The sequence below is a fragment of the Aulostomus chinensis genome, chromosome 2 (assembly GCF_037954235.1).
Source record: "Aulostomus chinensis isolate RoL2024-O1b breed Wild chromosome 2, RoL_Achi_v1.0, whole genome shotgun sequence".
In the NCBI taxonomy this organism is placed as follows: Eukaryota; Metazoa; Chordata; class Actinopteri; order Syngnathiformes; family Aulostomidae; genus Aulostomus; species Aulostomus chinensis.
The window spans coordinates 32,918,927-32,945,109 of record NC_141321.1 but is presented as its reverse complement, the minus strand read 5'-3'; the positions used below and the strand labels follow the sequence as shown (position 1 = coordinate 32,945,109).

The 26,183-nt window shown below is 45.9% G+C and overlaps 1 protein-coding gene across 1 annotated transcript in view; it reads left to right on the top strand.

Moving 5' to 3' along the window:
• Positions 1–26,183, top strand: part of LOC147269765 (neural-cadherin) — a 280,583-nt gene that overhangs the window by 178,273 nt on the left and 76,127 nt on the right. The window contains exons 25-27 of the mRNA XM_086190512.1: positions 2,633–2,862; positions 12,702–12,979; positions 23,451–23,665. Coding sequence (XP_086046638.1) covers positions 2,633–2,862; positions 12,702–12,979; positions 23,451–23,665 — 723 coding nt within the window. The remainder of the gene's footprint in view (positions 1–2,632; positions 2,863–12,701; positions 12,980–23,450; positions 23,666–26,183) is intronic.

Genomic DNA, 26,183 nt, shown 5'->3' with positions numbered 1-26,183 from the left:
GAGCTCCTGTCTTGTCTCTTAATTCTGAGACTCAGTGCATAGAGAGGAGGGGGGTGCTGGTATATATAGCCTATACGAACAAAAAGAAGAAAGTGTGTGTGTGTGTGGGGGGGGGCATTATGTCGGTGAATCTCATTATCATTGACCTGATACCACTTGGACGCCACAAATTTGCCTCAGATGTCCACTGAGACTTGAGGTTGAACTGAAAAGATTTTGGTGGTCGGAAGTCATCTCACATCCAGGAGACGGCCGTCATGTTCTTGTTCTCACAGGAACACCCTGAGGGAACGTCTTCAAATTTGCCATAACACAGGTTCTGGCACTGAGCTGAAAAGATTTTGGTGGTCCAAGGTCAGCACGGTCGCAGCTCTCCGTCGTCATCTGACTCCCGTCACGGAAATATCTGTTGTTTATGCAATGGCTCAGCTCAAAACTGGAGAGAATGAGAACCGGGTCAGTAGACGGAACCGAGGTCCGGCACCGGTTCAAGAAACTGCACTGGCTTAACTGCCTTCAAGGGAAACACAAGATTTCCCAAAAACAAGGTCGTGTTTTCAAAACTGTGCTTTCCGAAGTGTTTATGAAACGTGTGTCCGTGCATAATGACGTTTAAGAAATGGAGACACTTCCGTCTCTCTGTGTTTTGAAAACTTTTGTATTTTCTGAAATGTCATCTTCTTTTGGAAAAGTTGTGTTTTGCGCATCAGGGCCGCTCGAGCTCTCTGCTAATCTCAATAGAAATGTGCAGTCAGACTAAGAGCCGCGTTTGTTTGTGTACCACGTCTTCGACTGACCGCTTGGCCAGGAAAGGCATGGCAGTTTTACAAATTACTCATTACTTTGCAAGGACTTGAAAGCTTTTTACACCGTATCGACAACCTCTCTGCATCCCTGTCGTCTTGTAGTGGAAAATATTTCACAAAAGATATATTCCTACAAACTATAGATTGAAAACCAGCATTCTTATAGATCATAGAACACAATAGGGACTGTCAACGCACCAAAGGTAAGCAGATCATTACAAAAGGCTGATGAAAAGCTCCTTCCATTTCTCACTCCTCCCACTCACTCCATTTTCTCTGACTTACTGATTATCAACCACAGCGCAGTGGAGTGTTGTGCGAGTGTGTGTCTGTGTGACTAAACCCCAGTGAAACCTCTCCAGTCTGAGAGGATCTCAAATACACACATTCCTTTGATATTTCTGTGTTTCAGAGGGAGGGAAAAAAAACCTGCGTACATTCAGATTATTTATCCATCAGCACACAATGTCTCTGTTAGGGATTTGTTGGTGTTTATCACGACAGGCTCACCAGTTTTTATTAAGTCTGACATATTTGTCTTACATTAGCATTTTAAAAGCTGAATTTAAAGGCTGTGTTCACCCTCTGGGGCGTCTGAGGCAGGTGGACGTGAAGGGTTTTGGGGGCGGCTGTGCTGTGGGGGTGGACCTTTATCTCGACCGCCGCCATCATCGTTAGGTTGATGTTCTTTCAAACTATCCCTGGAGTGACCACAGAGAGAATTACTCTGAGGCGACAAGATATAATTTAAACTCAAAGTTTGGTTTATTGAATTGTAGGAAAAAGATATATGTTTTGTTGCCTTTAAAAAAAAAAAATCTCTGTGCACCAAAGGTTTTGCCGTATGGCCACTCCAGGCTTCCGTCAGAGTGTAGCACAGGTTTGGCAAATGCATCCTGGAGAAATGACGCGAGTAAAATCAACAACTCTGAGCGCTACATGCTATTGTTGGCTTCAGCAGAGGGAGTTCAGTGCCGCCATCTTTGTTTTTCTCCTCCTCTCATGGATGCAGAAACACATCCATTCTCTTGGGCTCCATGTCGCGACCTTTCCTCCATGGTTCACTTCCTCAAACTTAAAGGCTACACTTTTGTTCCATTTCGGAACGGTTCTCTCTCTTTTTTTTTAATCTGCTGATGTCCGCTCAAGTGCAGATTGTTGCAAACATCTAATGGGTGTGAAATGATCCGAGAGGCCCAGACTCCTGCAGGAGGTCAAAAGGGACTGATCAGGGGTAAATGAGGCTGAAGATCCTGTAATCGGAGCCAGGACTCCGTTGTCTGACCTGCTCCTGATCCTGACTTGTGCAATAGTAATTGATTAAGCTTCAAGTTGACCTTTTGTTTTAATTGTTTTGGCTCTACGTGTCACATGTGGCCCATATACATACAACTCTGACATGCTTGGCTGCAGGTGTTGGACCGGTGCTGAATAAAACATGAACAAGATCTCTTTGCTTCTCAGGAGCCTGCTGCTGAGGACGATTAGACATTGAGCTCCAAATTATCAAGAGTGTAATTACCTTTAACTGGCAGAGTGAAAAAAAAAAAAAATTTGCGCTCCTAGTTATGAGCCTCACCTTCAAGCATGTATACACACTAAAACATTTATACACTACATAAACAAAATGACCTTCAGAATAAAAGATTCTGTCCATTGCGATGAGCTGTTTTCAGTAATTCATCATCACAGCTTCTGGTCTATTTTTCCATTTAGCACTCAGGCCCAGTTTGAAAATAATTGGATTTATGTTGAGCAGCGGTGGAAATAATGAGGCCACTTCTATTCATTCCTCTGCTCCGGTCCTGCATGTTTGTGTTTCCCAGACATCACAGCCAAGGAGTTCATTGAACTCCGAGGGAAGCAGCGGAGCCGTTACGAGCTGCTGATGGACTTCCTGTCTGAGATGCTCTCCGTTCCACCTGATGATGTCAACATCTTTAGCCTAATGGATGTGAAGGAGCGAATGCTGGACGTTCGTTTCGCCGTGCTCGGCGGCCCATCATTTCTCCAGCCCGAGAAAATGCACGGTTATCTGGCCGCTCACAAACAAAAGGTGAGTCATTCCTCTTGTTGTTAGCGTTGTATCCATAATGACATTTAAGTTTCTCAGTCCAGCGGTTGGCAACTCCAATGACTCACCCGTCAACAAAAAAACCAGCTACACACCCGTCAATGAAGTTGACTGCAAAGCTGCTGCAATCACCTGACTACAGACGAGTCCTGTGGGACGGACAGAACTTCTGCTCCTGCATGTGTTGGTTGCAGGTAGCAGTTTTGCCTCCAGCAATGTTTTGGCTGGAGCGCATATTCAGTCCAGAAAACAAATCAAATGTGTCAGTCAAAATGTGGGCCAGTTTGTTTGGGTCCAGGACTGAAGTTCTGCATGTATCGTGCACAGCACGAATGCAACAGCATCAATAACAGAGGTGTGACACACACACACACACAGAGTACTGAGATTTCCAGTACTGTGTCTGACAGACGTTAGCGGTGCTAGCCTAGCGCCAACAGTGCAGGTCACTCCACATTGGCCCCTTGTAGTTCAGCATCTGAGTGTGGTGGAAGACACACGCCAGCCTTCTCCTCCATCTCATAACCTCTCCCATCCAGTCCCGTGGCTGATGTTTAGCCACACTCGGATGCAGTTGTTATTCATGTATTCATGCAAAAATCCAGCTTCTCCACCGGTGACGAGCGTTCCTGAGCAACACACTCAACGTATTCATTAACAGAACACGTTGAGTGTGTTGCTCAGGAACGCTCATGACCGGTGGAGAAGAAGGATTTTGCTCAACGCGGAACGTGGCAAACTGTCAGAAAGAGCAGCTTCAGCCCCTGAAGCGAACACACAAGTGAGTCCTCGTGCCATCATTCATATAACATATTTTCTTTTACAGGAAGAGAAATAATTGATTTTTTTTTAAGTAAATACAAAGAAAATGTTTCTTTGTCATTTTTACGACATATTGTTAAAAATTTTAAAGTGTGAAATAAGCTGAAATAAAAGGGTTAAAAGACCTTTTTCATGTCAGTCGGACTTTTAACTTGTTGAATTTTTAACAAAAGTTGCTGGAGAAATATAAACAGGAACAATTAAAAGAAAATAATGCTTTCTTTGATAACTTCTGACTGCATGATGACACTCAAGGTCATTTCACACCTGCTGTGCACATTTTTATGCCACATCCAGTTCTAGTAGACAGGTGAGTCTAACAAAACTGCACAGCTTTGACCTAAATCTGATAAGAACAACCAGCTGCACCCTGGACGGGTGCGCCGCTCTCCAAACACCCGGGGGGAGATCGTTCCGACTCGCTGCTGCACTTTTAAAGAACAGTGCACTGGACATTTTACACCTGCTTTGGTTGGCCAGGTGGTGCTGCGGGTCACGCTGTCGCCTCACGGCACCACAGCTCTGGGCCGGCCAGCGCCTCCCTGTGTGGAGTTCGCATCTACCTGTCTGCCATTTCTTCCCACAGACCCCCGCGGGAACAGGGCTGTGAGTATGAACTGCCTGTAGGGGGAGCTGGTTGGTTGGCCCCAACCTCCCTGGAACCCTCCAGAGGATTAGTGGTGATATAATATCGCATCCTGTCATTCTCAGGCTGCAGCGAGGCAGCTTTGGTGTGCATGTTGTAAATATGCGTTGAGAACGGCCAGAATCTTCCTGTGATGGTAGAGTGCAGCGGGGGGAGGGGACTTCTGTAGGCCCACCTGGAGGTTAGCATTCCAACGATCAAAAGCTGATTGGATTTTCACGTAAAATTTTTCTGAAGAAAATAAACTCTGTGGTGAGCAAAAGTGGGAGACTTTCATGTTTTGTTCAGTGGATGCCCAGGCATTGTGAGATGTTGTGAGACGTTTGGCCACTGGCACACTACGCTTCAGAGGCATGATTTATCGCCATCACCAGCAGCTTCGCGTGTCTCTGTACCTTTAATCGTCCAGAGTCTTGTGGGCCAGCCACTTGTTAGCATCCGCTGTTGAAAATTCACAAAACTCTTTTTTTGTATTCGGGGATCATTTCAAAGAAAGAAAGCAGGCAGACACATATTTGTGAGGGCTTGAAAGGCAGAATACACTTTTGGGGTGAAGTATTGCTTTCTCCACAGTGCTGGCAACTAGAAGTGCGATAGCAGCCTGCTCTCTTTGGGTTTGCTCAGCCTCTTCCTTCACAGATGTGACAGATGTGTGATAACACCTCATCAGGAGCCTGATAACGGTCACATCTGCTGTCTGGGCAGTTATTTCTGGACCGACCCAGCCCAAAAAAACCCATATATTTCTACTTTATTCATAGTCTGTGAGCGTGGAACATCCTTTTAAATTCAACCCAATTTGACTTTAACAGAAATGCACAGTGTGGCTTGTGTGTAGCTGTTGGACTCGCTGGAAGAACAAAAATATCCTCTGATTCATTGAATCAGAATGAGAGCAAAATGACATGGACCCTCCTACATTTAGTCATATATTGTCTTCAGGAATTACATTTTCTCACTAGAGAGGGCAGGCCAAATGAAATTCAACAACAACAGTGGAAAAAAAGTGTATCAGTGTATTGTGCGAGCCAGACATTTCTCTTCATCACAGCGATGCTCCCTGGCTGCTGGCGTCAGTCAGACCTCATTTCACGTTTCAGAAGTCTGAGAGGAAGTAGGATCCTGCGTCTGTGTGTAATGCTTCAGTGTGTGTGTGTGTGTGTGTGCGCGAGAAGTCAAATCGTATGCTTTTCACCAGCAGGGAGAGAGACTTGACCTGGCGTCCTCAGAGGGGATGATGAGCCAGCCTGTATTTGCACGTGTGCGTCTTTTAGGGGAGAAACTGTCCAAGTACGCTGGTTGGTTCACGTCAAGCAACGCTTTCCTCTTAACATCTTTGCCCACAACGCCGTCTCCTGTGACCATTATCAGTGAAGAAAATATGCCAGCTTAGAAGTGTGGAGGAAACATGCAGTGTGCAGAGATGCATCAGGGATGTACAGGAAGAAGCGGCGAAGATGCTTAAGTAGCTGCGACTTTCAGGTGTGATTTGTGAGGAGAGCGCCCAGCGTTTCATCTGAATTCAGCCAGGTTCTCCAGAGAAGACATTGATCAGAATGAGATGTGAAGCGTAGCGAGGGAGAGGATGAACGAGAGCCGGAGAGATAGAGGGGGAGTGGGGGGGGGGGTGGATGGGAAAGAGAAAGGGCTGGAATGAGGGGGAGTGGTGCAGAAGCTGAAGCAGTGCTTATTATTGATGTTCTCAATTCTCCAGTAATACCTCAGAAGTAGGAGATTTAAAAAAAAACCTTTATTCCCGGCGTCTCTCTATTCCGCTGCTACTTCACGGAGGGATAATGGAACTTATCCCTCAGTGTTCTCCATCCAGCTCATGACTCTTAATCGCTCCTCACCGTTTTTCTATGTTTTTAAAAAATCAGTGGAACGGTGCTCAGATACCGAGGTTCATCGTGTCATTAAACTGGTCCTGAGGGCAACAGAGAGGATTGTGGGAGCTCTTGACTGTATTGGAACAACAGTCTCAAGAACAATACGCCCCCCTGTCCTTGTTGCCTTCTGTATGCACTGGTGTGTGTGTGTGTGTGTGTGTGTGTGTGTGTGTGTGTGGAGGGAGGTGGATATATATTGCGTTTCACACTTAGGAAGGAAAAAAAAACCCAAACATTTCTCTTGAATTGTTCCTGAGGGACGCACCACATGTGACACTGCACACCCACTGCTGTCATATATACAGACGGAGCTGTTATTAGAAACAATCTATCATCAATAATTGATCGGGCAGCAACCTGAGGGTGCAACTATGCAAGTAAGAAGCCGCTGTGGCAATAAATATCTAGGAAACTAGAAATCCTGGTCTGAGTGCTTCAATAAAGGCAGAGTAAAAGACCCAGTTTCATCAAAGATTCAGGACAGTCCCGCCAACGACAGCTGAAGCCTGCAAACATGGCGTTACCAGTTTGTCCGTCCTGTTCGAATGTGTCTCCTCCGCAGCCGTCTCCGGGATGGCGTGAGGGGATTTCTCCACGTTCACCACAAACTTCCACTAGGACTCGAGGATGCACAGACAAACGTTGAAGGTCGTAGCTTACAGTCGCCTCATGGAAACATGACAGCGCAGCAACAACGCCTGGAGGAAATTTCTTCAAACATAAACCAAACAACCACAGGGACTCAAGGATGAACCGACAAGGCTTCGGTGGACACAAGCGAGTCACTGTGGCAGCCCCACACTGCCGAGGCCTCCTTCTTGTTGAACTTCAGAAACGTTGGTAAAGATTTACCCCGAAGGTTGATTTGCTCAATGTTAGTAAAGTTATCCACTGCTAGCAGGTTGGCCATCAGCCATGAATAAGGAACTGAAAGATTTAAAAAAGCCTGATTGTTGTGCCAGAAAAGTCCTCTTTTGCGTGTCAGTCAGCAACAGTGAACAGAGCATCAGAGCTCCTGCATGTGTTTGGCTGCAAAAACAAAGATCTGAAGACATTTAGGCTGAAAGTGCCTCCTCACCGCCGACTGTCTTCTCCTGACAACCAGCGTGATGCTGCTGACTTTACAGAAAGCTGCTCCTCTCCACACGGCGCTGTCCTGCTTCTACTCCCCCCACCCCACCATCATTCCCTCCCTCCTCCCCCCAATCTCAGACGTTCCTATCAGCATGTTTCACTGACTTTTAATGTCAAGGATCCGTCATCCTGCGCTGAGGGGGAGACGACGAGGAGCTTGACCCACATCAGAGGAAAACCTGGTGGACTCGACCTCGGGGTTCTTTACGTTTGTCCATCCTGACTGACGATGTGTTTACGTCAGGTAGAGCACGTGTGCTAGTATGCCAGCAGCCCACCACTGCACCCAAGGAAAATGGAAGAAGTAATTTGAGCAATCAAACCATCAAAAGCTCAATCAAATTTAGAAAGGATTTAAAAGAAGGTTAAGTCGTGTTTTAGCTTGGCTCCGAATGCGTTTAGCACTGTCTCAAGTCTGAGCTCACTCTGACAGCTTGGTCCACACTCGAGAGATGGACCTCAAGGCCTCGGCACAGAAAGTATCAGTTTCACTCATGACTTCTGTCTTCTTTAGCAGAGCGGCAAAGTTTCTGCTTTTCCTCAGTTTGTAAGACGTTTAAGAAATGCTGTACTCTTCAAAAATGGATGATTGACGGTTAAGACAGGTACACAACAGAGTTGCTGTGTGTGCAAATAATGAAATGAATGCCAAACTAAAAGCAAACTCGATGTTTATTCAGTCTGTTATGTAAAGTAGATGAAGGTAGAACTGGAAACACGCCACCTCGTTGCCTCTGTGACGTGCACGAGATGCAGTGACCGATGTGCGACTGCTAACGTTTTCTCTGCTCAGCCTCGAGTCCCAGTGGTTATTTGCAGTATAATTAAAGAAATTTCCTAAAGAAATTCCTGTGACAGTGACCATTGCCCACCAACATCTTTTTATGAGTTCATTCTTAATGCATCAACCCATCCCCTCGAGGCTCTTCAGAGATGTTGCATCAGCGAGAGGGGGACGTACGGATGCACAAATGCGTATATTCAGATGTACGGACAACCTGAAAACATCCAGCCTCCAGTTTAGTGCTGCCACCACCGTGGAGGCATAAAAGCACATATTTCTCCATGATTAAATTAATCTCCATGAAATTTGCTTGCAACATTAGATTGTAGTGAAACCACTGACTGGAAGCATTTTGTCTCATTTTCATGGGGGGGGGGGGGGGGGCATTAACAGCGCAGGTTGTAAAAGAGCAGCATTTGAAGCACAAATAACGAGACATTAATCAGCAATTACTGCAAAAATAACTGATCTGTTCGTCACTGTGGTGAAAGCAATTTGGGGGAAAAGATGTGAACTGCATGTTTCATGGGCGCAGTCGTCACACTGAGTGAGGTCCAATCAGTGCAGAACATTGAGCATGAAGTGACCCTCTTTTGGTTCACCGCCGTTTGGTGTGTGCACGTTTTAGCTTGACCAAGTGTGTATGATCATATGCATCCCCACACGAGTGTACGCATGTGTGGGTAAACTCCCTGGATATCAACTTGACCAGTAACCCTCTCACCAGTCACGGCAACACGGGCGCGCACAGAGCTCCTGCTGGATTTCCGTTTCATTTTTCCCTCCAGTGGTGCATCAAACCGCTCAACCCAGAGAGCTTTCTTTCTACCTCGTCAACATTTAGCCCACTTTTTCACCAACCAGGGCAGAAAAACAGCTTGAGTTCTTGCACTGACATGAAAACTGTACCACACCATGAATGTTGACCCGGTCACCAGAAAAGAACTTTTATGTTGGTTCCGGTAAACCGTGGCTACGTACAGGCAGGATCTCAATTTCACTGAGACAAATCCAGTCGTTTCTAGATGCACAAGTGACACCTCAGCTTCTTGAAATTACAATTTTTTGTGACATGTCGAAGCTACAAATAAATTTGGGTAAACTTTATGCACAAAAAAAGGCCTCCAACCCGGACAGAGCTGTAAATCATTTGTTCTCACCCCTCTGATACAACGCTTTTTTTTTTCTTTCCTTTTTTCTTTTTTAAGCACTGTCTGGTCTTGTTTAGGCACAAAAACACTTGGTTATGTTTAGGAAAAGAACCCCTTTCTGGGTTGAAATGAGAACTGCTTTGATGAAAACAGAGGACAGCACTCACGACTGGCAAGGCTGCAGCTCCCGGGTATCCAAATATCCCACTGAAACGGCAGCAGTGACCATCAAAATGGCTCTCTCCACAACCGCTCCCTCCACCCCCGTATTCGGATTTTCTTCGCCTTGTGTTGATGTCAGGTGACATGCTAGATTCCTGTGGCCACTAGATGGCGTCTGTCACTTATGCATGAATATATGTTCGTTCACTCCTCTGGAAATCCCAGCGTTGTGTTGCAGCGACTACGATGACAGAGCAGGACAATTACCGCAACCTTCAAGGTTTTCACGAAAACAAATGAATGGGGAGGTGAATATGGACTAGAGTGTAGACCCACGAGACCGCAGCATTCCTGGAAGTTGTGTCACTCAAGATCAAACTGTGTTTCATGATTAAATCAGATTGGAATCAGCACATATCTTCCATTTAGTTACGTGATTTTCCAGCCAGTGAGATCAGTGGAATTTTCCACATGTTGGGTTCCGTCTGCCAGCTGTTTGGACTCTGATGTTTATTTATGTACATTAATTTCATCCTACCCTGTGCCCATGAATCATTCATTATTAATGATTTATCCGTTGGAGCAGTGGTCAGCACTGTCGCCTCACAGAAAGAAGGTTCCGGGTTTGAGTCCCGGCTTGGGCGCGGGATCTTTCTGTGTGTAGTCTCCATGTTCTCCCTGTTCCTGCTGGGTTCTCTCTGGTACTCCAGCTTCCTCCCACAGTCCAAAGACATCAAGAGGGACCAGGTTAATCCAGACTCTAAATTGACCGTAGGCGTGGCTGGGAGAGCCAATGGTTGTCTGTCTCTATGTGTTGGCCCTGCCATGGACTGGTGACCTGTCCAGGGTGAACACCGCCTCTCACCCGTTGATGCTGGGATAGGCTCCACCCCCTGCGACCCTTGTCAGGAATAAGTGGAAGACTACGGATGGATGGATTTATCCATTTTCTAATTTGTATTCACATGGGTGCACCCTTGAACCCAAAGTCAAATACAGTTTTCCGTGGGCTGTTTACAGAAACCCTAATCTTGGTATGAATCAAATGCTCAGTAGAAACAGAAGAGAAACGGTAACCCTGAAGGAAGAAGAACAACAGCAACAAAAGACCCCATTGAGCATCAACCCTCCATTTCTTCACCTCCAGAACCCACTATGTTCTCATATTTATGTTTGGACATTGCTTTTGTTCCACATATGGAATGTTCCACATTTAGGCTGCTCCGTACCTTCACTCTTCACTTTTCCCACTTGTTCATGTTTCTTGTTTAGTTTTGGACCTGAGTTTTCTCCTGGAATCATAGCCGCCCTCTCCACACTTGAATACTTGCCTTATATCGCACTGAAATACACTCTGACAGTTTGGTTTGTAGAAATTTGATGGGACAATTTCTCTCACATAAGCACTTGAACATTACCGACAATGCTTCAAATGCATCGCCACCATCAGTTTCTTGGTCAGCGACAGTTTCGAGCCGGTGGGTCATGACTGAGTGCGTTGATTGGTTCCTCTGACCTCGCTCGCTTCTCCTCTGGTTCCTCTGTCCAATTTACATTTGCTTTCACAGACTGCAAAAACTGGCAGGAGGTCTCCAGTGTCATTGATTAACAATCTCTTTACTGGGTTTTGTTCAGTGTCTTTGGTAAATATGTTATCGATTGGAGCGGCACGATGAGCTGCAGTTCTGCTGGGTCGGATGATGTTTGGAAATGGGCTCGTCCTGCACGTCTTGTTGATGAATTCATCCGTAAGTCTACGCTTATTAGGATCTGACAGGTCAATATTGAAGTCCCTACATATCAAAACTACTTTCCTACTCGTCTCTGTAAACATACGCCCCATCCATACGGCTGGTGACGACACATTTCTTTATTTCTTTACAGATTTCAGTTGTTGTGCATCCTAACGGGTTATCAACCGTCGCCATTCTGTCCAGCACCTAAAGGCTCAGAGTTTTAAGCACTAATATGGCTTCTCCACCCTTGTTATGTGAGTTGGTCTCACCGTGCAGCTCAAGTCCACCCCTTCTTCCAAGTTTGTCCATTTTCTTATCAGAGGGGATAAGAGCCAGAACGCTTTGACCACATCGAGCTTGATTTGGACTTTTCACAGCAATCAGTGGAAGTCAGACGGTGCTTGTCATGATACCCAAGTGACATTCTGTACCCCACAGCATGCCGATTACTCCTCTAATCCTCCTAGTTTCACCACCAGGAATGAGAATAATAAATGACTGTGAGAGGTCGGGATGCATTTGAACATGTCGACAAGCCTCTCACATCCGTTTTAATCATCCAGAGAGTGGCCGCTTATATACAGGATTTATAGGGTTAAAATCTTGCAAAAGTAATTGCAAACGATGAGTTAAAGGTTTTAAAAAAATTGAACGAAATCATAATTTTTTAGGAGAGGTAAAAGCAATTTTCCTCACAGATACCAATATATTAGAGTATATTTGCCTCATTTAGGAGGAGAAAATGAGCAACGGCTGAGGAAATGGTTTTATTTTGCATCAAACCGCATAGCTTGCCATTAATTTTTTATTGTGTGTCACGTGCACGCAGATGTTTGAGAGGATGTATGGTGAAAATTGGCCTCGAAGAACTGAAATAATCATGAAGGCGTCGCTGAATTCTCATGGTAAAAATGTGCGCGAACCCTGATGCACATCTGTTTTATGCTAATTCAGTTATTAAAAATGCAACAAAATTGTCCAAAAAAAAATCTTCAGAGCCCAACTCATCACTAAGACACGGCGTGACTGCAGCTGCTTGCTGTTCTTAACTGCCCATCATGACGCCATTTGGAGGCAGGGGGACGTGAGGCGGGAGGGTCGATGTCTGCTTGGAGGTAGAAAGCACAAACAAGCATTGTTGGTGGAGTTGCTACTCTGTCCGCTGAATTCTAACAGCGACTCAGAGGGGATTGATGTGTTAAAGGGATGTTTTTGATGTTGATACAAAGTGTGTATTGATTGGACACAGTTGGCGTTGAAGCGTTCGGATTCAACTGAACCGACAAGGAGAGCACACAGCAAGCACTGTGCCAGAAGAAGGGGCGGGGCATTAAATGATGAACTGCATGATTGGAAGGCTTTGATGTTTTGTCACGTGACCCAGCCCATGGCCCTCCACTGGTCGTCATAGTGTTGCACAACACTGGTGCCGCTGGACTCATTCCTGTAAAAACGGCGTTCACCAGAATCAATGTCTTCTTGTCTTCCCACCTCCAGCTGCAGTCGTTCCTACAGATCAGCGTGTTCCAGATCCGAGTGGACGAGTGTCCCGGTTCCGAGTGCTCCAGGGCGGGCGGCTGCACCAGTGTGTTGAACGTGCGTGACACGCCCACCGTGGTGGATTGTGGGACTATGAGTCTTGTGTCTGTGACGGTGGAGTCCACAGCCGTCTGCTCCTGTCCAGGGAGGGAACAGTCCCATCAACCTTGCACCGCATATCCCAAAAACCCCTGCTTCAACGGCGGCGTGTGTGTGGACACTCAGCATGGCTACAGGTGAGTGGGAGTGACCCCCTGACCCCAAATAGAGACAGAGGGGTGGAGTTACGAGGCAAGTCACTCATTTTACACCAAACACCCATGATAAGGTTCAGTTCTCCTGGTGAAGTCCAAAAAAGCGTTGCCAGTCTTTCAGTTGATCCTCCTCAGAGCCACGGTGTTTCAAACAGCTGCGTGCGATGTGTGGCAGGATCTTGATCCACTCATTTACAGAGGGGAGAGAAGCGAGCCTGAAGTATGACGGAAAAAGAGGGAACAGAATGGACGCACTCACAAAGAACAACATCTTGACACTACTCACAACACGAGTAGCTTGTTCAGTGGTTCGCACCTGCAGCTGCTGATGGCTTCAATTAACGGCAAGAACGGATCAAAAGCATTATACAAATAATTGGAACATATTAGAAATAATTAAATGTTTTGCTTTTGTCTAGCGAATTATGTGATTTGTTCCTGGTAACATTTCATTTCATCTTCAACAACAATTCAGGCAGGATTTGTGTGTTTTTCTCCCTTCCTGCTGGAGTCTGGCTGACAGCTCCTGGTGGTTTTAGAGGTTCTGAGCTGGAGATGGAAAAACCCCACAGTATTAAAGGTTATTTTGGACCTGATGGTACTCTAGAATTACTATCAGTGTCTGTCTGTTCGTGCGTGTGTGTGTGTGTGTGTGTGTGTGTGTGTGTGTGTGTGTGTAGTTTTAAAGATTAAAGTTTGAGCCATGAAGGGAACTCATTTCCCACTTCAGGCTATTCTTTTGATTCCGTAACTGGAGGCTCTTTGTGTTTCCTTCTCTTCCCTGTCTCTCTGCCTTTGTTCTCTGTTGGCTCCTGGCTACGGTGGCTCCACTTTGATAGAATTATTTTAACATTTGTCTTATGTGTAATAACATCGCTCCGAGAGGGTGTGAAGTCAATGATCCTGCACCGCCAGATAACTGGGCATGAAACTGCAGCAGGGTTGCGTCGGTAGGATAATGCGTGCTTAAAAGGCCGTGTGATGTCACCGTCTGATGTTTGCAAAGGAACGGCGACGAGCAGGGGATATGAACTACTTATTAATTAGCTTCATTACTCTGCCCCCTATTGGCAGCGTGGACAGCCATTACATAACCAGCTGTCGTCAGGTCTTTGTTATGAGATAGCTGTCAAACCTCATTACCTCTGAGGAGGAGGAAGAGGAGGTCATGCTTTCAGTGGCGTGGCGTCCGTCTGTGTGGTGCCGATCAAGGGCGGTCTCCGAGATTTTATTCCCATTTGCTTCTTTATCTTGGAGAAGAGTTGCACTAAAACTACATCCCATATTTTCAAGAAATTTAGTGTAGAAGTGGAGCACGAGGCAATGCAGAAGCCATTATGGCTCTTTTTTCCAGGAAAGATGGCACGGACCTTGCTGGAGCTCTGCGTCCTTCGAGCGCACTTGTAGTTTTTCCCGTGTGTATTTTCCTGGCAGATATTAGCCTCCATATGTCTGACACGGTTTGATTTAACTGCAGGAGGTCGTGACTGTGTGTCCTCGCCTTTGTGAGCGCCCACAAATATACAAGCTCATACTGTATCGCAACACTTGAGGAGCCAAACTCACAGTTCACTGGCTTCAGGGGGAGGAAGCCAGGCAGCACAAGAGCCCACAGACAACCTGCCAAAACCCATCGTGGAATCGTGGAGGTGCTTCTCTACGATCTCATCCAGTTGCTTGCAGATAACAATGAAAAGCTGAATATTCTCTGCATTTCCTAATTTCAAACAAACTTTCTACCCTGAAAAGTAGTTTTCCCCTCAACCAGAAACGGATTTCTACTCACAAAGACGAGCGGTATTTGATGGTGGAGTATTTACAGCGGCAGGATGGTCTGTGAAGGACTGATTCCAAACCTACACTGTCTTTGTTGGGGGAGAGAAAGGAAAATGTCACCCGGTGCAACAGCGTGGCTCATTCATTTGTCATCAGTCGACAACAATGGAGCCATATGGCACAGAAGAAGAATGAGATACATCAGACTGTAGTGACACGAACAATGCTGGCTTGTGTGTTTGTGGTTGGCGCTCGTCTCTTCGTGTTTGTTTTTTGTTTTTTGACAAGAAGAACAATATATCACAAGTGGAAGTGTTAAAAACACCGCAAGAGAAGAAAGCATCTGCGAGCTTAGAGTCAGGAAGTACAAGGACCCGTGTGATGTTGCTGAATGTCTATCTAAGCAACACAGTACGTCTTCTCCTGTTCTACTGCTCTACTGCTCTCTGGTTCTGCCAGACTTGAAGGGCCCCCTTCATGTCTTGAGACCTGAGGAGCTGGGAGGAGGTGTTGTTGGATTACGTACAAAGACGAGCCAGACAGTGAACCACAGCTCACTTTGACTCATGGTTTTAAAGGTATGACACAGAGAACCGGCCCCGTTCATGAAATGTCCTCTCACATCAGGGCTTTTTTAGCCCTCACTTTAGTCTTACGGACAGGCAGCAACACCTGACGGAGGTTTGTAACTTGTAGCTCCTGAAGTCTGCGCAAAATCATCAGTACACTAAATGTTTGAGGCTGTTCGCCACAATTGGAGAGGTTTGACCAGCATTCCAGGCTACACACGCATTCACGAACGTCCGCCATTTTAAAGGCTGCACATTCTTTGAAACGTCTGTTTACGCGTGAAAAAGACGCACAGAAATCCATGTCCAAATCGACATGACAAGCGACGTGGTTTGATACAACACAACTGTGTGTTGTTCTACTTAGTTGATCTTATTTACGGTGAAGGAAATTTCCATGACTTCTCCTGAATTTTCCGGCTTTATTTATTTCTCCCAAAATTTTTCCCAGGCCTGAAAATTGGTTGTTTTCAAATTCCATGACTCAACTTAGTTTTCCAGAGAATTTGCGACATATAATGACAAAACAAAGACGAATGGAGGTTTGAATGAAGGCCTGACAGGAGAGAAGGAACGAGACTAAACCCAGAGCTCATCGCCGGCGGGATGAAAGCAACGGGTCTGTGGCGTCGAGGCGAACCCCCGCAGATGATGTTGGTAATTAAAGATTTGAAGTGAATGGACACATAAAAACAAACAAGCTGCCCGCTGCTGCTAAAGGAAGCTTTCGTTTAACTGCTGTGTTCTAATAATCCCAGAACCACTGAGCTCTTAATTTGAACTCCCAGCTGTAAACGGTTTGTTGCAGATGGAGATGAGGTTGAAGCACCAGGAATTTGCTCTCGTCAGCTTCACCTGTTAGCAGCAGGTGCAGCTGGAGTCTCAGGAGGGAGCGTTTCAGTTCAGTCAGCCGCAGGACGGGGAAGGATGTCCCGGGACAGGTTTGGACCAGCATACTGGACCTTGAACCGACCGGCCTCAGAGAGACGGCTCCATCCTCTCTCTCTCAAAATCACATGACCTCCTTTGGAGCATGTGATCATCGACAGGTGCGGACAGGGTTCAACCAATACAGAGTCTGGAAAAGGAAAAGTGGATGTTTCACAATTGTCACAACTGTCATATATATATATAAATATATATATATATATATATGTATGTATAAGAAAAACAAGCTTGTGTTTGCTTCTGTGTTTCGTCTGTGTTATAAATAGCAACAAACTTTCACATCCTCCCACCAGATGAGAAGACACCCGTTAGCTGTCACATGCTGCCAGGTCTTGTTTCCAATCCCTGGCAAACAAGCAAAGTGAAGGATAGCGTCTTCATTAGCATGAATCACTCGGTAAACAAGGCCAAAAGGGAGTTGAGAGTGTTTCAAGAAATGCTTTTAACTCCCAATGTGATGGCGAGGTAAACTCTTTGATATCCGCTGCTCGGAGACGAGACTGCTGACCCTTTTTAACTTCCTGTAATTCAGACTGATGTTCTTTTGTATCATCAGGCTCAGATCTTTAATGGTGGAAGCGAAGGGCTCTTTCCAACCAATTAGACCAAACACCACAGATCTGAGCTTCGCTCGCCGTCTCTATGCAACTCCATACAGAATTTGAATGTCATGATGAAATGAAGAGAAAATTCTAAAGAATAAAACTGAAATCAACTTCTGTACATTGTGACTAAACTCAAAAAATAATTTTCCTTTTTTTTTTTTTTTTTTTTTTGAAACCTCCAAGTCCCAGCCGAGCCATCGGGGGCCCAGAAACAGAAGGTCAGCTGCGCCCCAAATCACTGATCCCAATGCTGCTCGTGGGCTAAAGCTAATGCGCTCCATAATTTGAGCAGTGAAGTCAGCGATCTGTCTTTGTTACATTTGGTTGCCCCCCTCTGGCCAAAAGTGGTAGTGTTTATCAGAGAAAAGACGACAATTTGCACGAGCGCCACGAGCGCCACAGTGCGTCACGTTGTAAAGATCAAACGTGGAACAATCGATTGATGATGTAATATACTGGGATATGATACCAGTGCAGTAGCTACAAATGTAGATATTTTACACACACACACACACTTGTGTAGCTGGTAGGCCGAAGGGCAGTTGCGGGATTCATTTCTCACACCCAGCTGTGGGAACTGAAATGTCAGCTGCTTGTTGTGATTTGACAGAAATGAACGTGGTGACGGGCGGCCATCTTAACACCCTGCATACCAGAAACGCTGGAATGTCAGTTGTGATTCCCTGCTTCCGAAACATCAAGCAGCCAAATGTGGCGGTTAATGTTGCTTCTGAGTTTTAGAAAAGTATTGCGGCGTTCATTTCTCCCTCATCTGAATGGATTTCCTGCTAATGCAGCTTATTGAAACAAAATTGGCAGAGTTTGAAAAAAAAAGTCTCATTTTGCCAAAGTCAGTTTCCGAGCAGATCTGTAGAAAAATAAAATCAGGCAAATTTGACACCTTAACAACATCCGGCCGTGCAGATGCTATACAATTCTGATTACAGCTAAAATAAATTACAGAGCAGATTTGATTGCATGTTCTAATATGAGAGAAACATCCAGAGGAACGGTGAAACACGCACACACACACACACACACACACACACACACACACACACACACACACACACACACACACAAGACCCTGGTAGAATTGCTGAAAATGGAGAAGCAGCTGCTGCTACAGGTGTTCTTAGCTTAAGATGCTTTTTATTCCTGAAAACTCAGAACACCGCACACACACTCACTCACTCACTCACACACACACACACACACTGAACATATGTGTTGACAGGTGCACCTAAAGTCTCGTGGAACATATGTTCATTTCACGTCCTCTCTGCGTCTTGTCGAAGTTTGTTTTACTGCTCAGCTTCTCTTCATCAGCAGCAGCGAGTGAGGAGAGCAGGATTTGAGGCTGCGTGCAAAGCGGCTCACGGCGGGTCCACAGCAGGGTGACTGGACGGATCCATATAAGACCACGCTGGATAATCTCCGGATTACACACACGCACTCAAACGCACACACTTCTGTACAAAATTACAATGTGGACATTTGCTAACTCTGTTAAATTAATCTGCAAACAAATGCTTTGCATACTAAAACATCTTTATTATATATTGGCGTTGGAGCAGATGTTGTAACCCTCTGGAACCAGAGCCGTTCTCTCGCCTCCCTTCTAGCCGAGGAAAAGCCTCCGCTGCTCTGACATCATCTTCCTCCGCCTTCCTCTATGTTGCAGTTGCGGCGCCGTGTTTAATTTGCAGAAGATTAAGCTGAGTTGTTCGCAGCGTTTCACAGTTCTGGTTCCTGTAGCGAGCCCCTCCACTGCGTAAATGCTTCCTCTTCGTCCTCCGTTGTTTAGCGGCGGCTGGTGAACAGCTTCCAGGTGACTCACTGCGGGTTTGTCTACATTTGCAGCGTGCTGTTGCTTCCCGTCCGTACGTGTGATGTATCTGTCTGAGGCCATGGGGATTCTCGACCTTGAAAAATGCTAACAGTGAACTCATGGCGGCACGTTTCAGTGGCGTGAAACTCGTAATGTGTGCCGTTTTGAAATAAGTTTCCCAACACGGTTTATAAATCACAATATGAAAAAGTAATCACCCATAATCTTGTGCTGACCCTTCAACTTCATTGTTGTTCGCATCTGTAACAGGCGTGACGGTGACGCGTTCATGAAACCTGGTTAATGTGACGCATCTGAGGGTTGGAAAAAAGGATTTTTTACTGATGAATTACTGACCGCCAAAGGCCTCACACTTCTATCGACAGTTCATTCACTCACAAATAAAAAGAACCTTTTTTATTCTTATGAAAATGGTTTCCTCTCCTGCTGTTGGTAGGTAATAGGAATCATTTGAATCTGAACTCAGCCTCTCAATCATCCGGCGGCTGCGTGTCTTTCACGACAAGTGAATGTGGGCCAAAGACTAACGAACTGAAGTGTGTGTTTCTTTGCAAAGCATCAGCCAAATAGATGACGGGAGGAGAGCAAGGTGAGCGAGCAGGAGTTGTCAAGCCAGAGACACCGAAGTGTTGTGTGATCGTCACATTTTTCAATCACGCTGCCTGAGCCCCGTAACATCTGCTGTGTGATTCTGCAGGTTCAGAGGAGGAGACGAGATGTGGGAAGTCAGGAATGGAGAAAATTAGGAGAGTAGCTGGGAGGGTAGACGGAAGAGAAGGCAGAGAAAAGGGAGAATTTAAGGATCGGAGAGGGAGGTAAAGGCAGAGAAAATGCGCTGCTTTCCACATTCTCCTCAGGTTTCGGAGTAGACAGGAGAGGATTGAGGAGAGGAGATGGTGAAAGACAGTGACAGGCAGGAAAAAAGCAGAGGAATAATACATAAAGATAAGAGGGACTCAACAGAGGTGCTGTTGGATACTTTTCTGTTTCAAGACCCCGCCCTGCCACACAAATGCAGATTAAGGCCCACGATTGAAGGGAGAGCATGCAGATAATCGAGGATTAAAAATTAGATTTTTGGGAGTGAGGGCGGTTCTGGGTTGGCGGTGGGATTACAGCTCCCAGTCTGACGTTAAACACAATTCCCATCAGACAGCGAATGAGCAAAACAAAGCTGCTGTAAGAGGATTGGAGAGCTTGGCCTTTGTGACTAAAACTACGTCTCAAATTGTCTCGTGCTCAGAGGATTAGGATGATGTTGCCAAAATGGAAATCCAGGCATGGATGTGTTCCTGGTGCCTCTAATTACACACACACACACACACACACACACACACACACACACACACACACACACACACAAGTTCATATTCAATTTCTCTTTTATTTTCCTGGAACTGTTTGGAATTTTGCTAAAAAATCGAATCGAATCCAGGTGTCTTCTTCTCACCTGTGGAATTACTTGATCCCACTGTCATAACTAGAAAGAGAGAATTAACGGCGGTCAGCCATGACACGACGACCGCTGACAGGTGAAGGGAAGAACCTTGATGATGTCACTACAGTGGCACCTGTTGGGGTCCTTGAACTTGTCGTGTTGGAAGCAGGAACGATGGGCCAGCATGAGGATCTGAGAGACTCCCGGGGGCCAAACAGTGTAGTCGACGGGGTCAGAACATCTCCATCTCTGAAACTGCAGCTGTTGCTGGGTGGTTTCCAGTCTGCAGTGGTTGGCCCCTCCCACAAGTGGTCTAAGGAAGGACAAGTGGTAAACCAGGGACAGGGTCCTTAGCACCCGTGACTCACTGAAGCCTGAATGGTGGTTCTGGTAGTGAGGTGTCAGAACCCAGGGGTACGAGGCTGCGTAGGTGCTGACGGGTCCGAATCCCCATGCTGAGCCCAGCCCAGCCCCCCAAAGCAGCTCCACTTGGCCCCTGAGCAGCAGAACTGGACTGTTTCTTAATGTTATTAACAGGACCACCTGGTGTCACCCAGGCTAACAACATTAGCATCAGTCGTAAATGGACTAAAAACACTGAAACAAACATTTTTCATCTTCAGTGTGGTTAAGAAAAAAACCTCACATACTGTAGCTGGTCAAAGGGGAGGTTGTGCGGTATCCGTGGTAACAGTACAGTACATACATGTCCAAACAGATACATGATTTTCTTGTTTCACGCACAGGAAATATCCAAGCAGGTTGTCTGAACAGACCAAGAGGTAGAAGTGAGGCCACGAGGGATTGGATGATGTTATGTTTAAGTTTGGGTTCAGGTTCCTTGAAAGTGCTTGAAAAGTTCTTGAATTTCACTCCTTGAGAAACTGTACCAACCCCAGAGCCAGAAAATCTACCATAAAATTGATCAGCAACAGCAATGTTTTTTTTAACTTTCTAAAGTATTTGAGCTGGAGAACCCCCCCCCCCACACACACACACACACACACACACACACACACACTCCCCAAACTATTTTCTTTCTCTCCTTCCTTAATCTCATTATGATTTCCATACTCCAATGTTTCCTAATTGTGTTTAAATCTGCTTGTGTTTCTCCAGCAGGATAAAAATCCCCCTCCCTCAGCCCACCTGTTGCTAGCAATTATGAAATATACACATTCTGGCTGCCGACCCAGAACGCAAGCGCTCAGCTAGGTGTTTCTCCAGGGCAATTCTGCAGCTCCTAATAACGGAGTTCTTCATCGGTTAATGTTATTCACACTTCTGCCGATTTCAGCCCTGCGGATGCTGCAGAATCACACAGCCGAGCATCGTCCAGATAATCTGCGCGTTCCTGCGGTCTCGTTCTCCTTCCTGTGCTCTCATCCAGGGCTGAACCTACGCTTGTTAACCCCGGTGATGTGCAGTGTTGGGACGAACGCGTTCCTGCGTTATTAGTTACTGCCAAAAAAGTAACTTTGGCAGTAACTCATAATCAAACGCATTATTTTTCAAATTCAATAACTCAGTCATAGTTACTAAACGATCCGTTCATTAGTTTATTTTACGTTATTTTACTGTTTCGGCTGAGCCACTGTGTTTACTTCCTGTGTCGGGGGGGCTTGGGGGAAGTGCAAGAGACAGGAGGAGAGTGAGCTGCACTGTGGGGGCGTGTTTGTTTATAACAGCAAGAACATGCAAGACATCATGGCGGAACCTAGGGCGAGTTCCTTCACGTGGAAGTACGCTCACTACTTCTCCTTCGTTGAGCAGAGGGAGAAAAACGTTTGTGTTAAATGCAACTGGTGTCTCGGAACTAAGACCCTCTCTGCGGCCGCTAACAACAGCTCTACTCTATGAAAGCATCGCAGGCACGCAGCGTCCAGGCACGCAGCGTCCAGGCACGCAGCGTCCAGGCACGCAGCGTCCAGGCACGCAGCGTCCAGGCACGCAGCGTCCAGGCACGCAGCAACGAAACTTGTTGCTAAAGCTAGCTGGTCAGGGACACACAGATACCGACACAGATGTCACCTCAGCCCGTGCACCTAAGCGACAGCGCCTGAGTTGTTCTTTTCAACGAGGGAGTGCTACTGCTAGCCAGGCTAAAGTTAATCAATAATCAATCACTTTGAAACATCTCAGTGTTTGTGTTTGTATAAATGTCGACCATGTTGCTTTGCGGAGTTCAGTTCATTGATGAAAGTGCATGTCAAGTAGTACAGAGCTTACAATGTTGACAGTTCTGAACTTTTTTTGGTAACTCGTTACTTTTCATAGAAATGCTTTACTTTTTTGTTTTAATAACTGAGTTAGTGGCTGAGTTGCTTTTGAATTGCAGTAGCTAGTAACTCGAACTAATTACTGTTTTGCAGTCACTAGCACAACACTGGTGGTGTGTGACCTTGACCTTTTTACCGCCAAAATGAATTCAGATCAATTTGTGCTGAAAATTGAAAGCATCTATTCGAGGCCAGACCCAGACATTCGAATTAGTGAATTAACATGTCAAAGAAATTAAACTCATTTTGTGTGGATTCTAGCTACGATTGTGTTGTTTCCATGGCGATGCACTACATAGCATTGCAGTGAAAAATTAGTCCATTTAGAGAGACAGAAAACGAACACACCCAAAAGAAAATGGATACCGGAAAAAAAAAAGGAATGTACCGAAAGGCCTTAAACTGCTTTTGATTTCAGACGGTTCTCGTGTACGATGGAGCGACGAATTCTGTCTGCTGTGATCGGCGTAAAATAACTTCAGTTTCACTGGGAAGTCGGTTTAGGCTTCCCCCCTCACGCTGTTACCAACGTACCCAGAAACAAACGGTGGAGCAAATCCAGACACTTCTGGTGCTTTATCAGTCATCACACGTCTAGGAAGAATTAACACATTCTGGCAAACAGGACTCTGTTTGTACATTGCAGAGGCCAGATGAGTACTCAAGACATGAGGAGGTATAGAGAGAGGAATTTCCTCTTGATGAAGTGATTGTTCCTGTGGCAATGCAGCTAATGAGAGCATCCGCATCACTTAAACAGAGAGAGAGGGAGGGAGGGAGGGAGGGAGGGAGATGACCGGGGGTGGACGGCTGTTGACGTGTGAGGGGAAAAGTGCAAGTAGAGGGAAACACAATGTTTGTTTCAGAAAGGTTGCAATCAGAGCTGTGATTGGGTAACGACGTCACATGTTCAGAAATAGCAACACCAACAAAGAAGCATTTACTCTGTCACTTGTGTGTGTAATTTTTGGATCTTTCTCCCTCAGGTGCCAATGCCCGGCTCAGTTCGAGGGTCCTGAGTGCCAGCAGAACAAGCACAGTTTCCATGGCAACGGCTATGCCTGGTTTCCTCCCATGATGCCCTGTTTCGAGAGTCACATTTCTCTGGAGTTCATCACGGAAGTGGCGGACGGACTGCTGCTGTACAGCGGGCCCTTGGCGCAGCTGCAGGCCTGGGACCAGGAGGACTTCATGGCCATAGGTAGGAGACGTCCTGAGGCTGCTGAGGCTTCACACACGTATATCTGTCGCTCATCAAGTCCGGTGTTCACGGAGAATGTTTAAGGCAACACGAGTTCCTTAGAACACTTGGTACAAGTCACTGAACCAGCCACACCAACAGGATTCAGACCTGTCGGCGCTGCCTCGTAGGATTATTTGGTGATGGAGACTTGGATTCCCAGGTTGTACAACCTCAGATGATGGAACGGTGGTTTGCTACCGTGAGTGAAAACCAACCCTTTTCCCCACAATGTCAGCGAGCTATTCTGTAGACTTTCTCAAGATCTTTGGAAGAGAGAAACTGTCTCTTTTTGGCCGAAGTGCAAAGCTGGAGGAAGGTTGCTTTTCCTACCACGTGTGCCATGTTTCTTCTTCCTACTGCAGTGTCTCCACTCGTGATGTCCCTAGAACCGATACCTCGAGTACCCGTGATAGAAGTGATACTGAAACGCATATTTTTGCATCGTTTACTCAGAGTTTAACGGCATCGTGGTGGCCAATATCAAATAAAAGCTTCTTATGATCTGCAAGAAAACTTCTTTAACGGCGATCGCGCCAAACCCCAGAGTCAAATCTTGATATGTCAAAGAAGGGCCGCCCCCCTCAGGTACACCTTTGACTATGAGGTGATGATCACAGCGTCCAGCAAGGATGTGAAAGTCATCAAATAATCACATGGGGTCCAACTAACCAATGACAGGAGAACTCAAATTGGAGGTGTTGGAGGGCGATGGATAATAGAGCACACAGGGACATCAAGATTAACTTTGAACTCCAGCAGTTCAAAGCTGGGTGGTGGTGGAGGGGGTGGTGTTGGAGGTGTGTGTGTGTATGGGGGGGGGGGTTGTCCATGGAGGGCCCAGCTCAGATATATTTTTTATAGACGAGTGCTCCTCCTCTGCCACGGGGGCTTTCGGAGCGTGTAATTTGGACGACACGATTCAGAACTGGCACTTGTGGTCGCCAGATCAAAGCCAAGTCTGTGTTAAATAAAGAAACGTATCAGTTGAGATAAAGAATCGTGATGACAAACGTTTTACTGGCCAAAGACGTTCAGTTTAAGTGGGACACTGACTGGGAGAGGCTCAGTTCATCCATGGTTATAATTTGTCTTAATTGGGTCAGAAATGATCAGCTCATCGAGGCGGAGAATTCCAGGGCTTCAAAGCCAGTCTGATGTTGTACTATGAAGTACTGTGTGTAGTAACTGTGTCTGTTGGGGTGCTGGTGGTCACAGGTAGTATTTTTCATGTCGCCCAAAACCGGGAGACTCAGTCCACTGAGCCGCTGCACAGGGAGAACGAGGAAGTTTGTGTGACTCGAGAAGAAAGAAGCGACTCCCAGACACTTCAGAGCTGGAAGAAAATAGTTCAGGGCTAGAAAACATTGTCGGCTCGGCTGTGAATGGCGTTGTCATGGTTACAGCAGTGATACAGCTGTGTTGGAACTGTTGAACTTGCTTGGAAGAAGGAGGGGAAAAAAACTTTCATAGTTTTGTAAAACAAAACAAAACAAAACAAAAAAAAAACCCACTTAAAACCAGAACGATTGTGGTGCTGCAATCAAGATGGAGGACCCCCACGGTGCGTTCAGGTGCACCTCGTAAACACATGCGAACGAGACAGGTGCGGCGGAGAAACGCGGGCCGACTGCCAAGTTCTGCAGGACTCTTTTCATAATAATCACCTGGAGAGCGAAAAAACTTAATTTCCATTTTAGGAGTCTGATTAAATATTCCAACAGTAATCAGCAGTTCTCAAGCTTTGTTGCCATATTCCATGCTCATTGTTATTAATGCAAAAGTCTTGTTTGTTTGCTTATAATCTGCTTTTACCACTTTTTATTCACCAGCACAGTTATTTTAATTCTTACGTATATAAAACGAAGGAAAAAAATCTGTATGTATTTGAGCTTGTGTAAAAACAAAAATTGGCAGGTAGCCGTTTAATCAACCAGACATTTGGCTGCTGCGCTAGAAGTTAATCTGGGACGCTGGGCTGTTCTCTCTCTTACGGGAAAATGTTGGTGTTTTTGCTTCGGAGACATAGTTGAGGGTAATAAAGCCTGCAGGCAGGAATTATAGAGCGAACTGAGAACAAAATGTCTGGTACATCTCTGTATATTTAGTGGTTTAATTTGATTCTCTCACTACCTCTCTTGCATTGGTCTCCTCTCCTGGGAGAGATACTGTTGTTCCATCACTGCCAATGTAATGTGTGTAGGAGGTGAGGTCCGCCTGGAGACTCAGATGGGTGTTTTATCTGTGTATTGGTGCGCACGTGTGTTCGGTTTGCTCTGTAAATTCTGCAGTGTCGTGCGATGGTGCAGTGTCTTTGTATAGAGAAGCAAGCCAGCGTGTGTCCTTGGACGCTAAAGAGTTAACGGTTTGTTGGTGGGGTAAAGGCTGATTTGTCACTGTGCAGAGTATAATTAGAGTCAGGCTGTACATATTTAGAGCTCTAATTAACTTGTTTCAGGGTTCACTTACTGCATGTAAC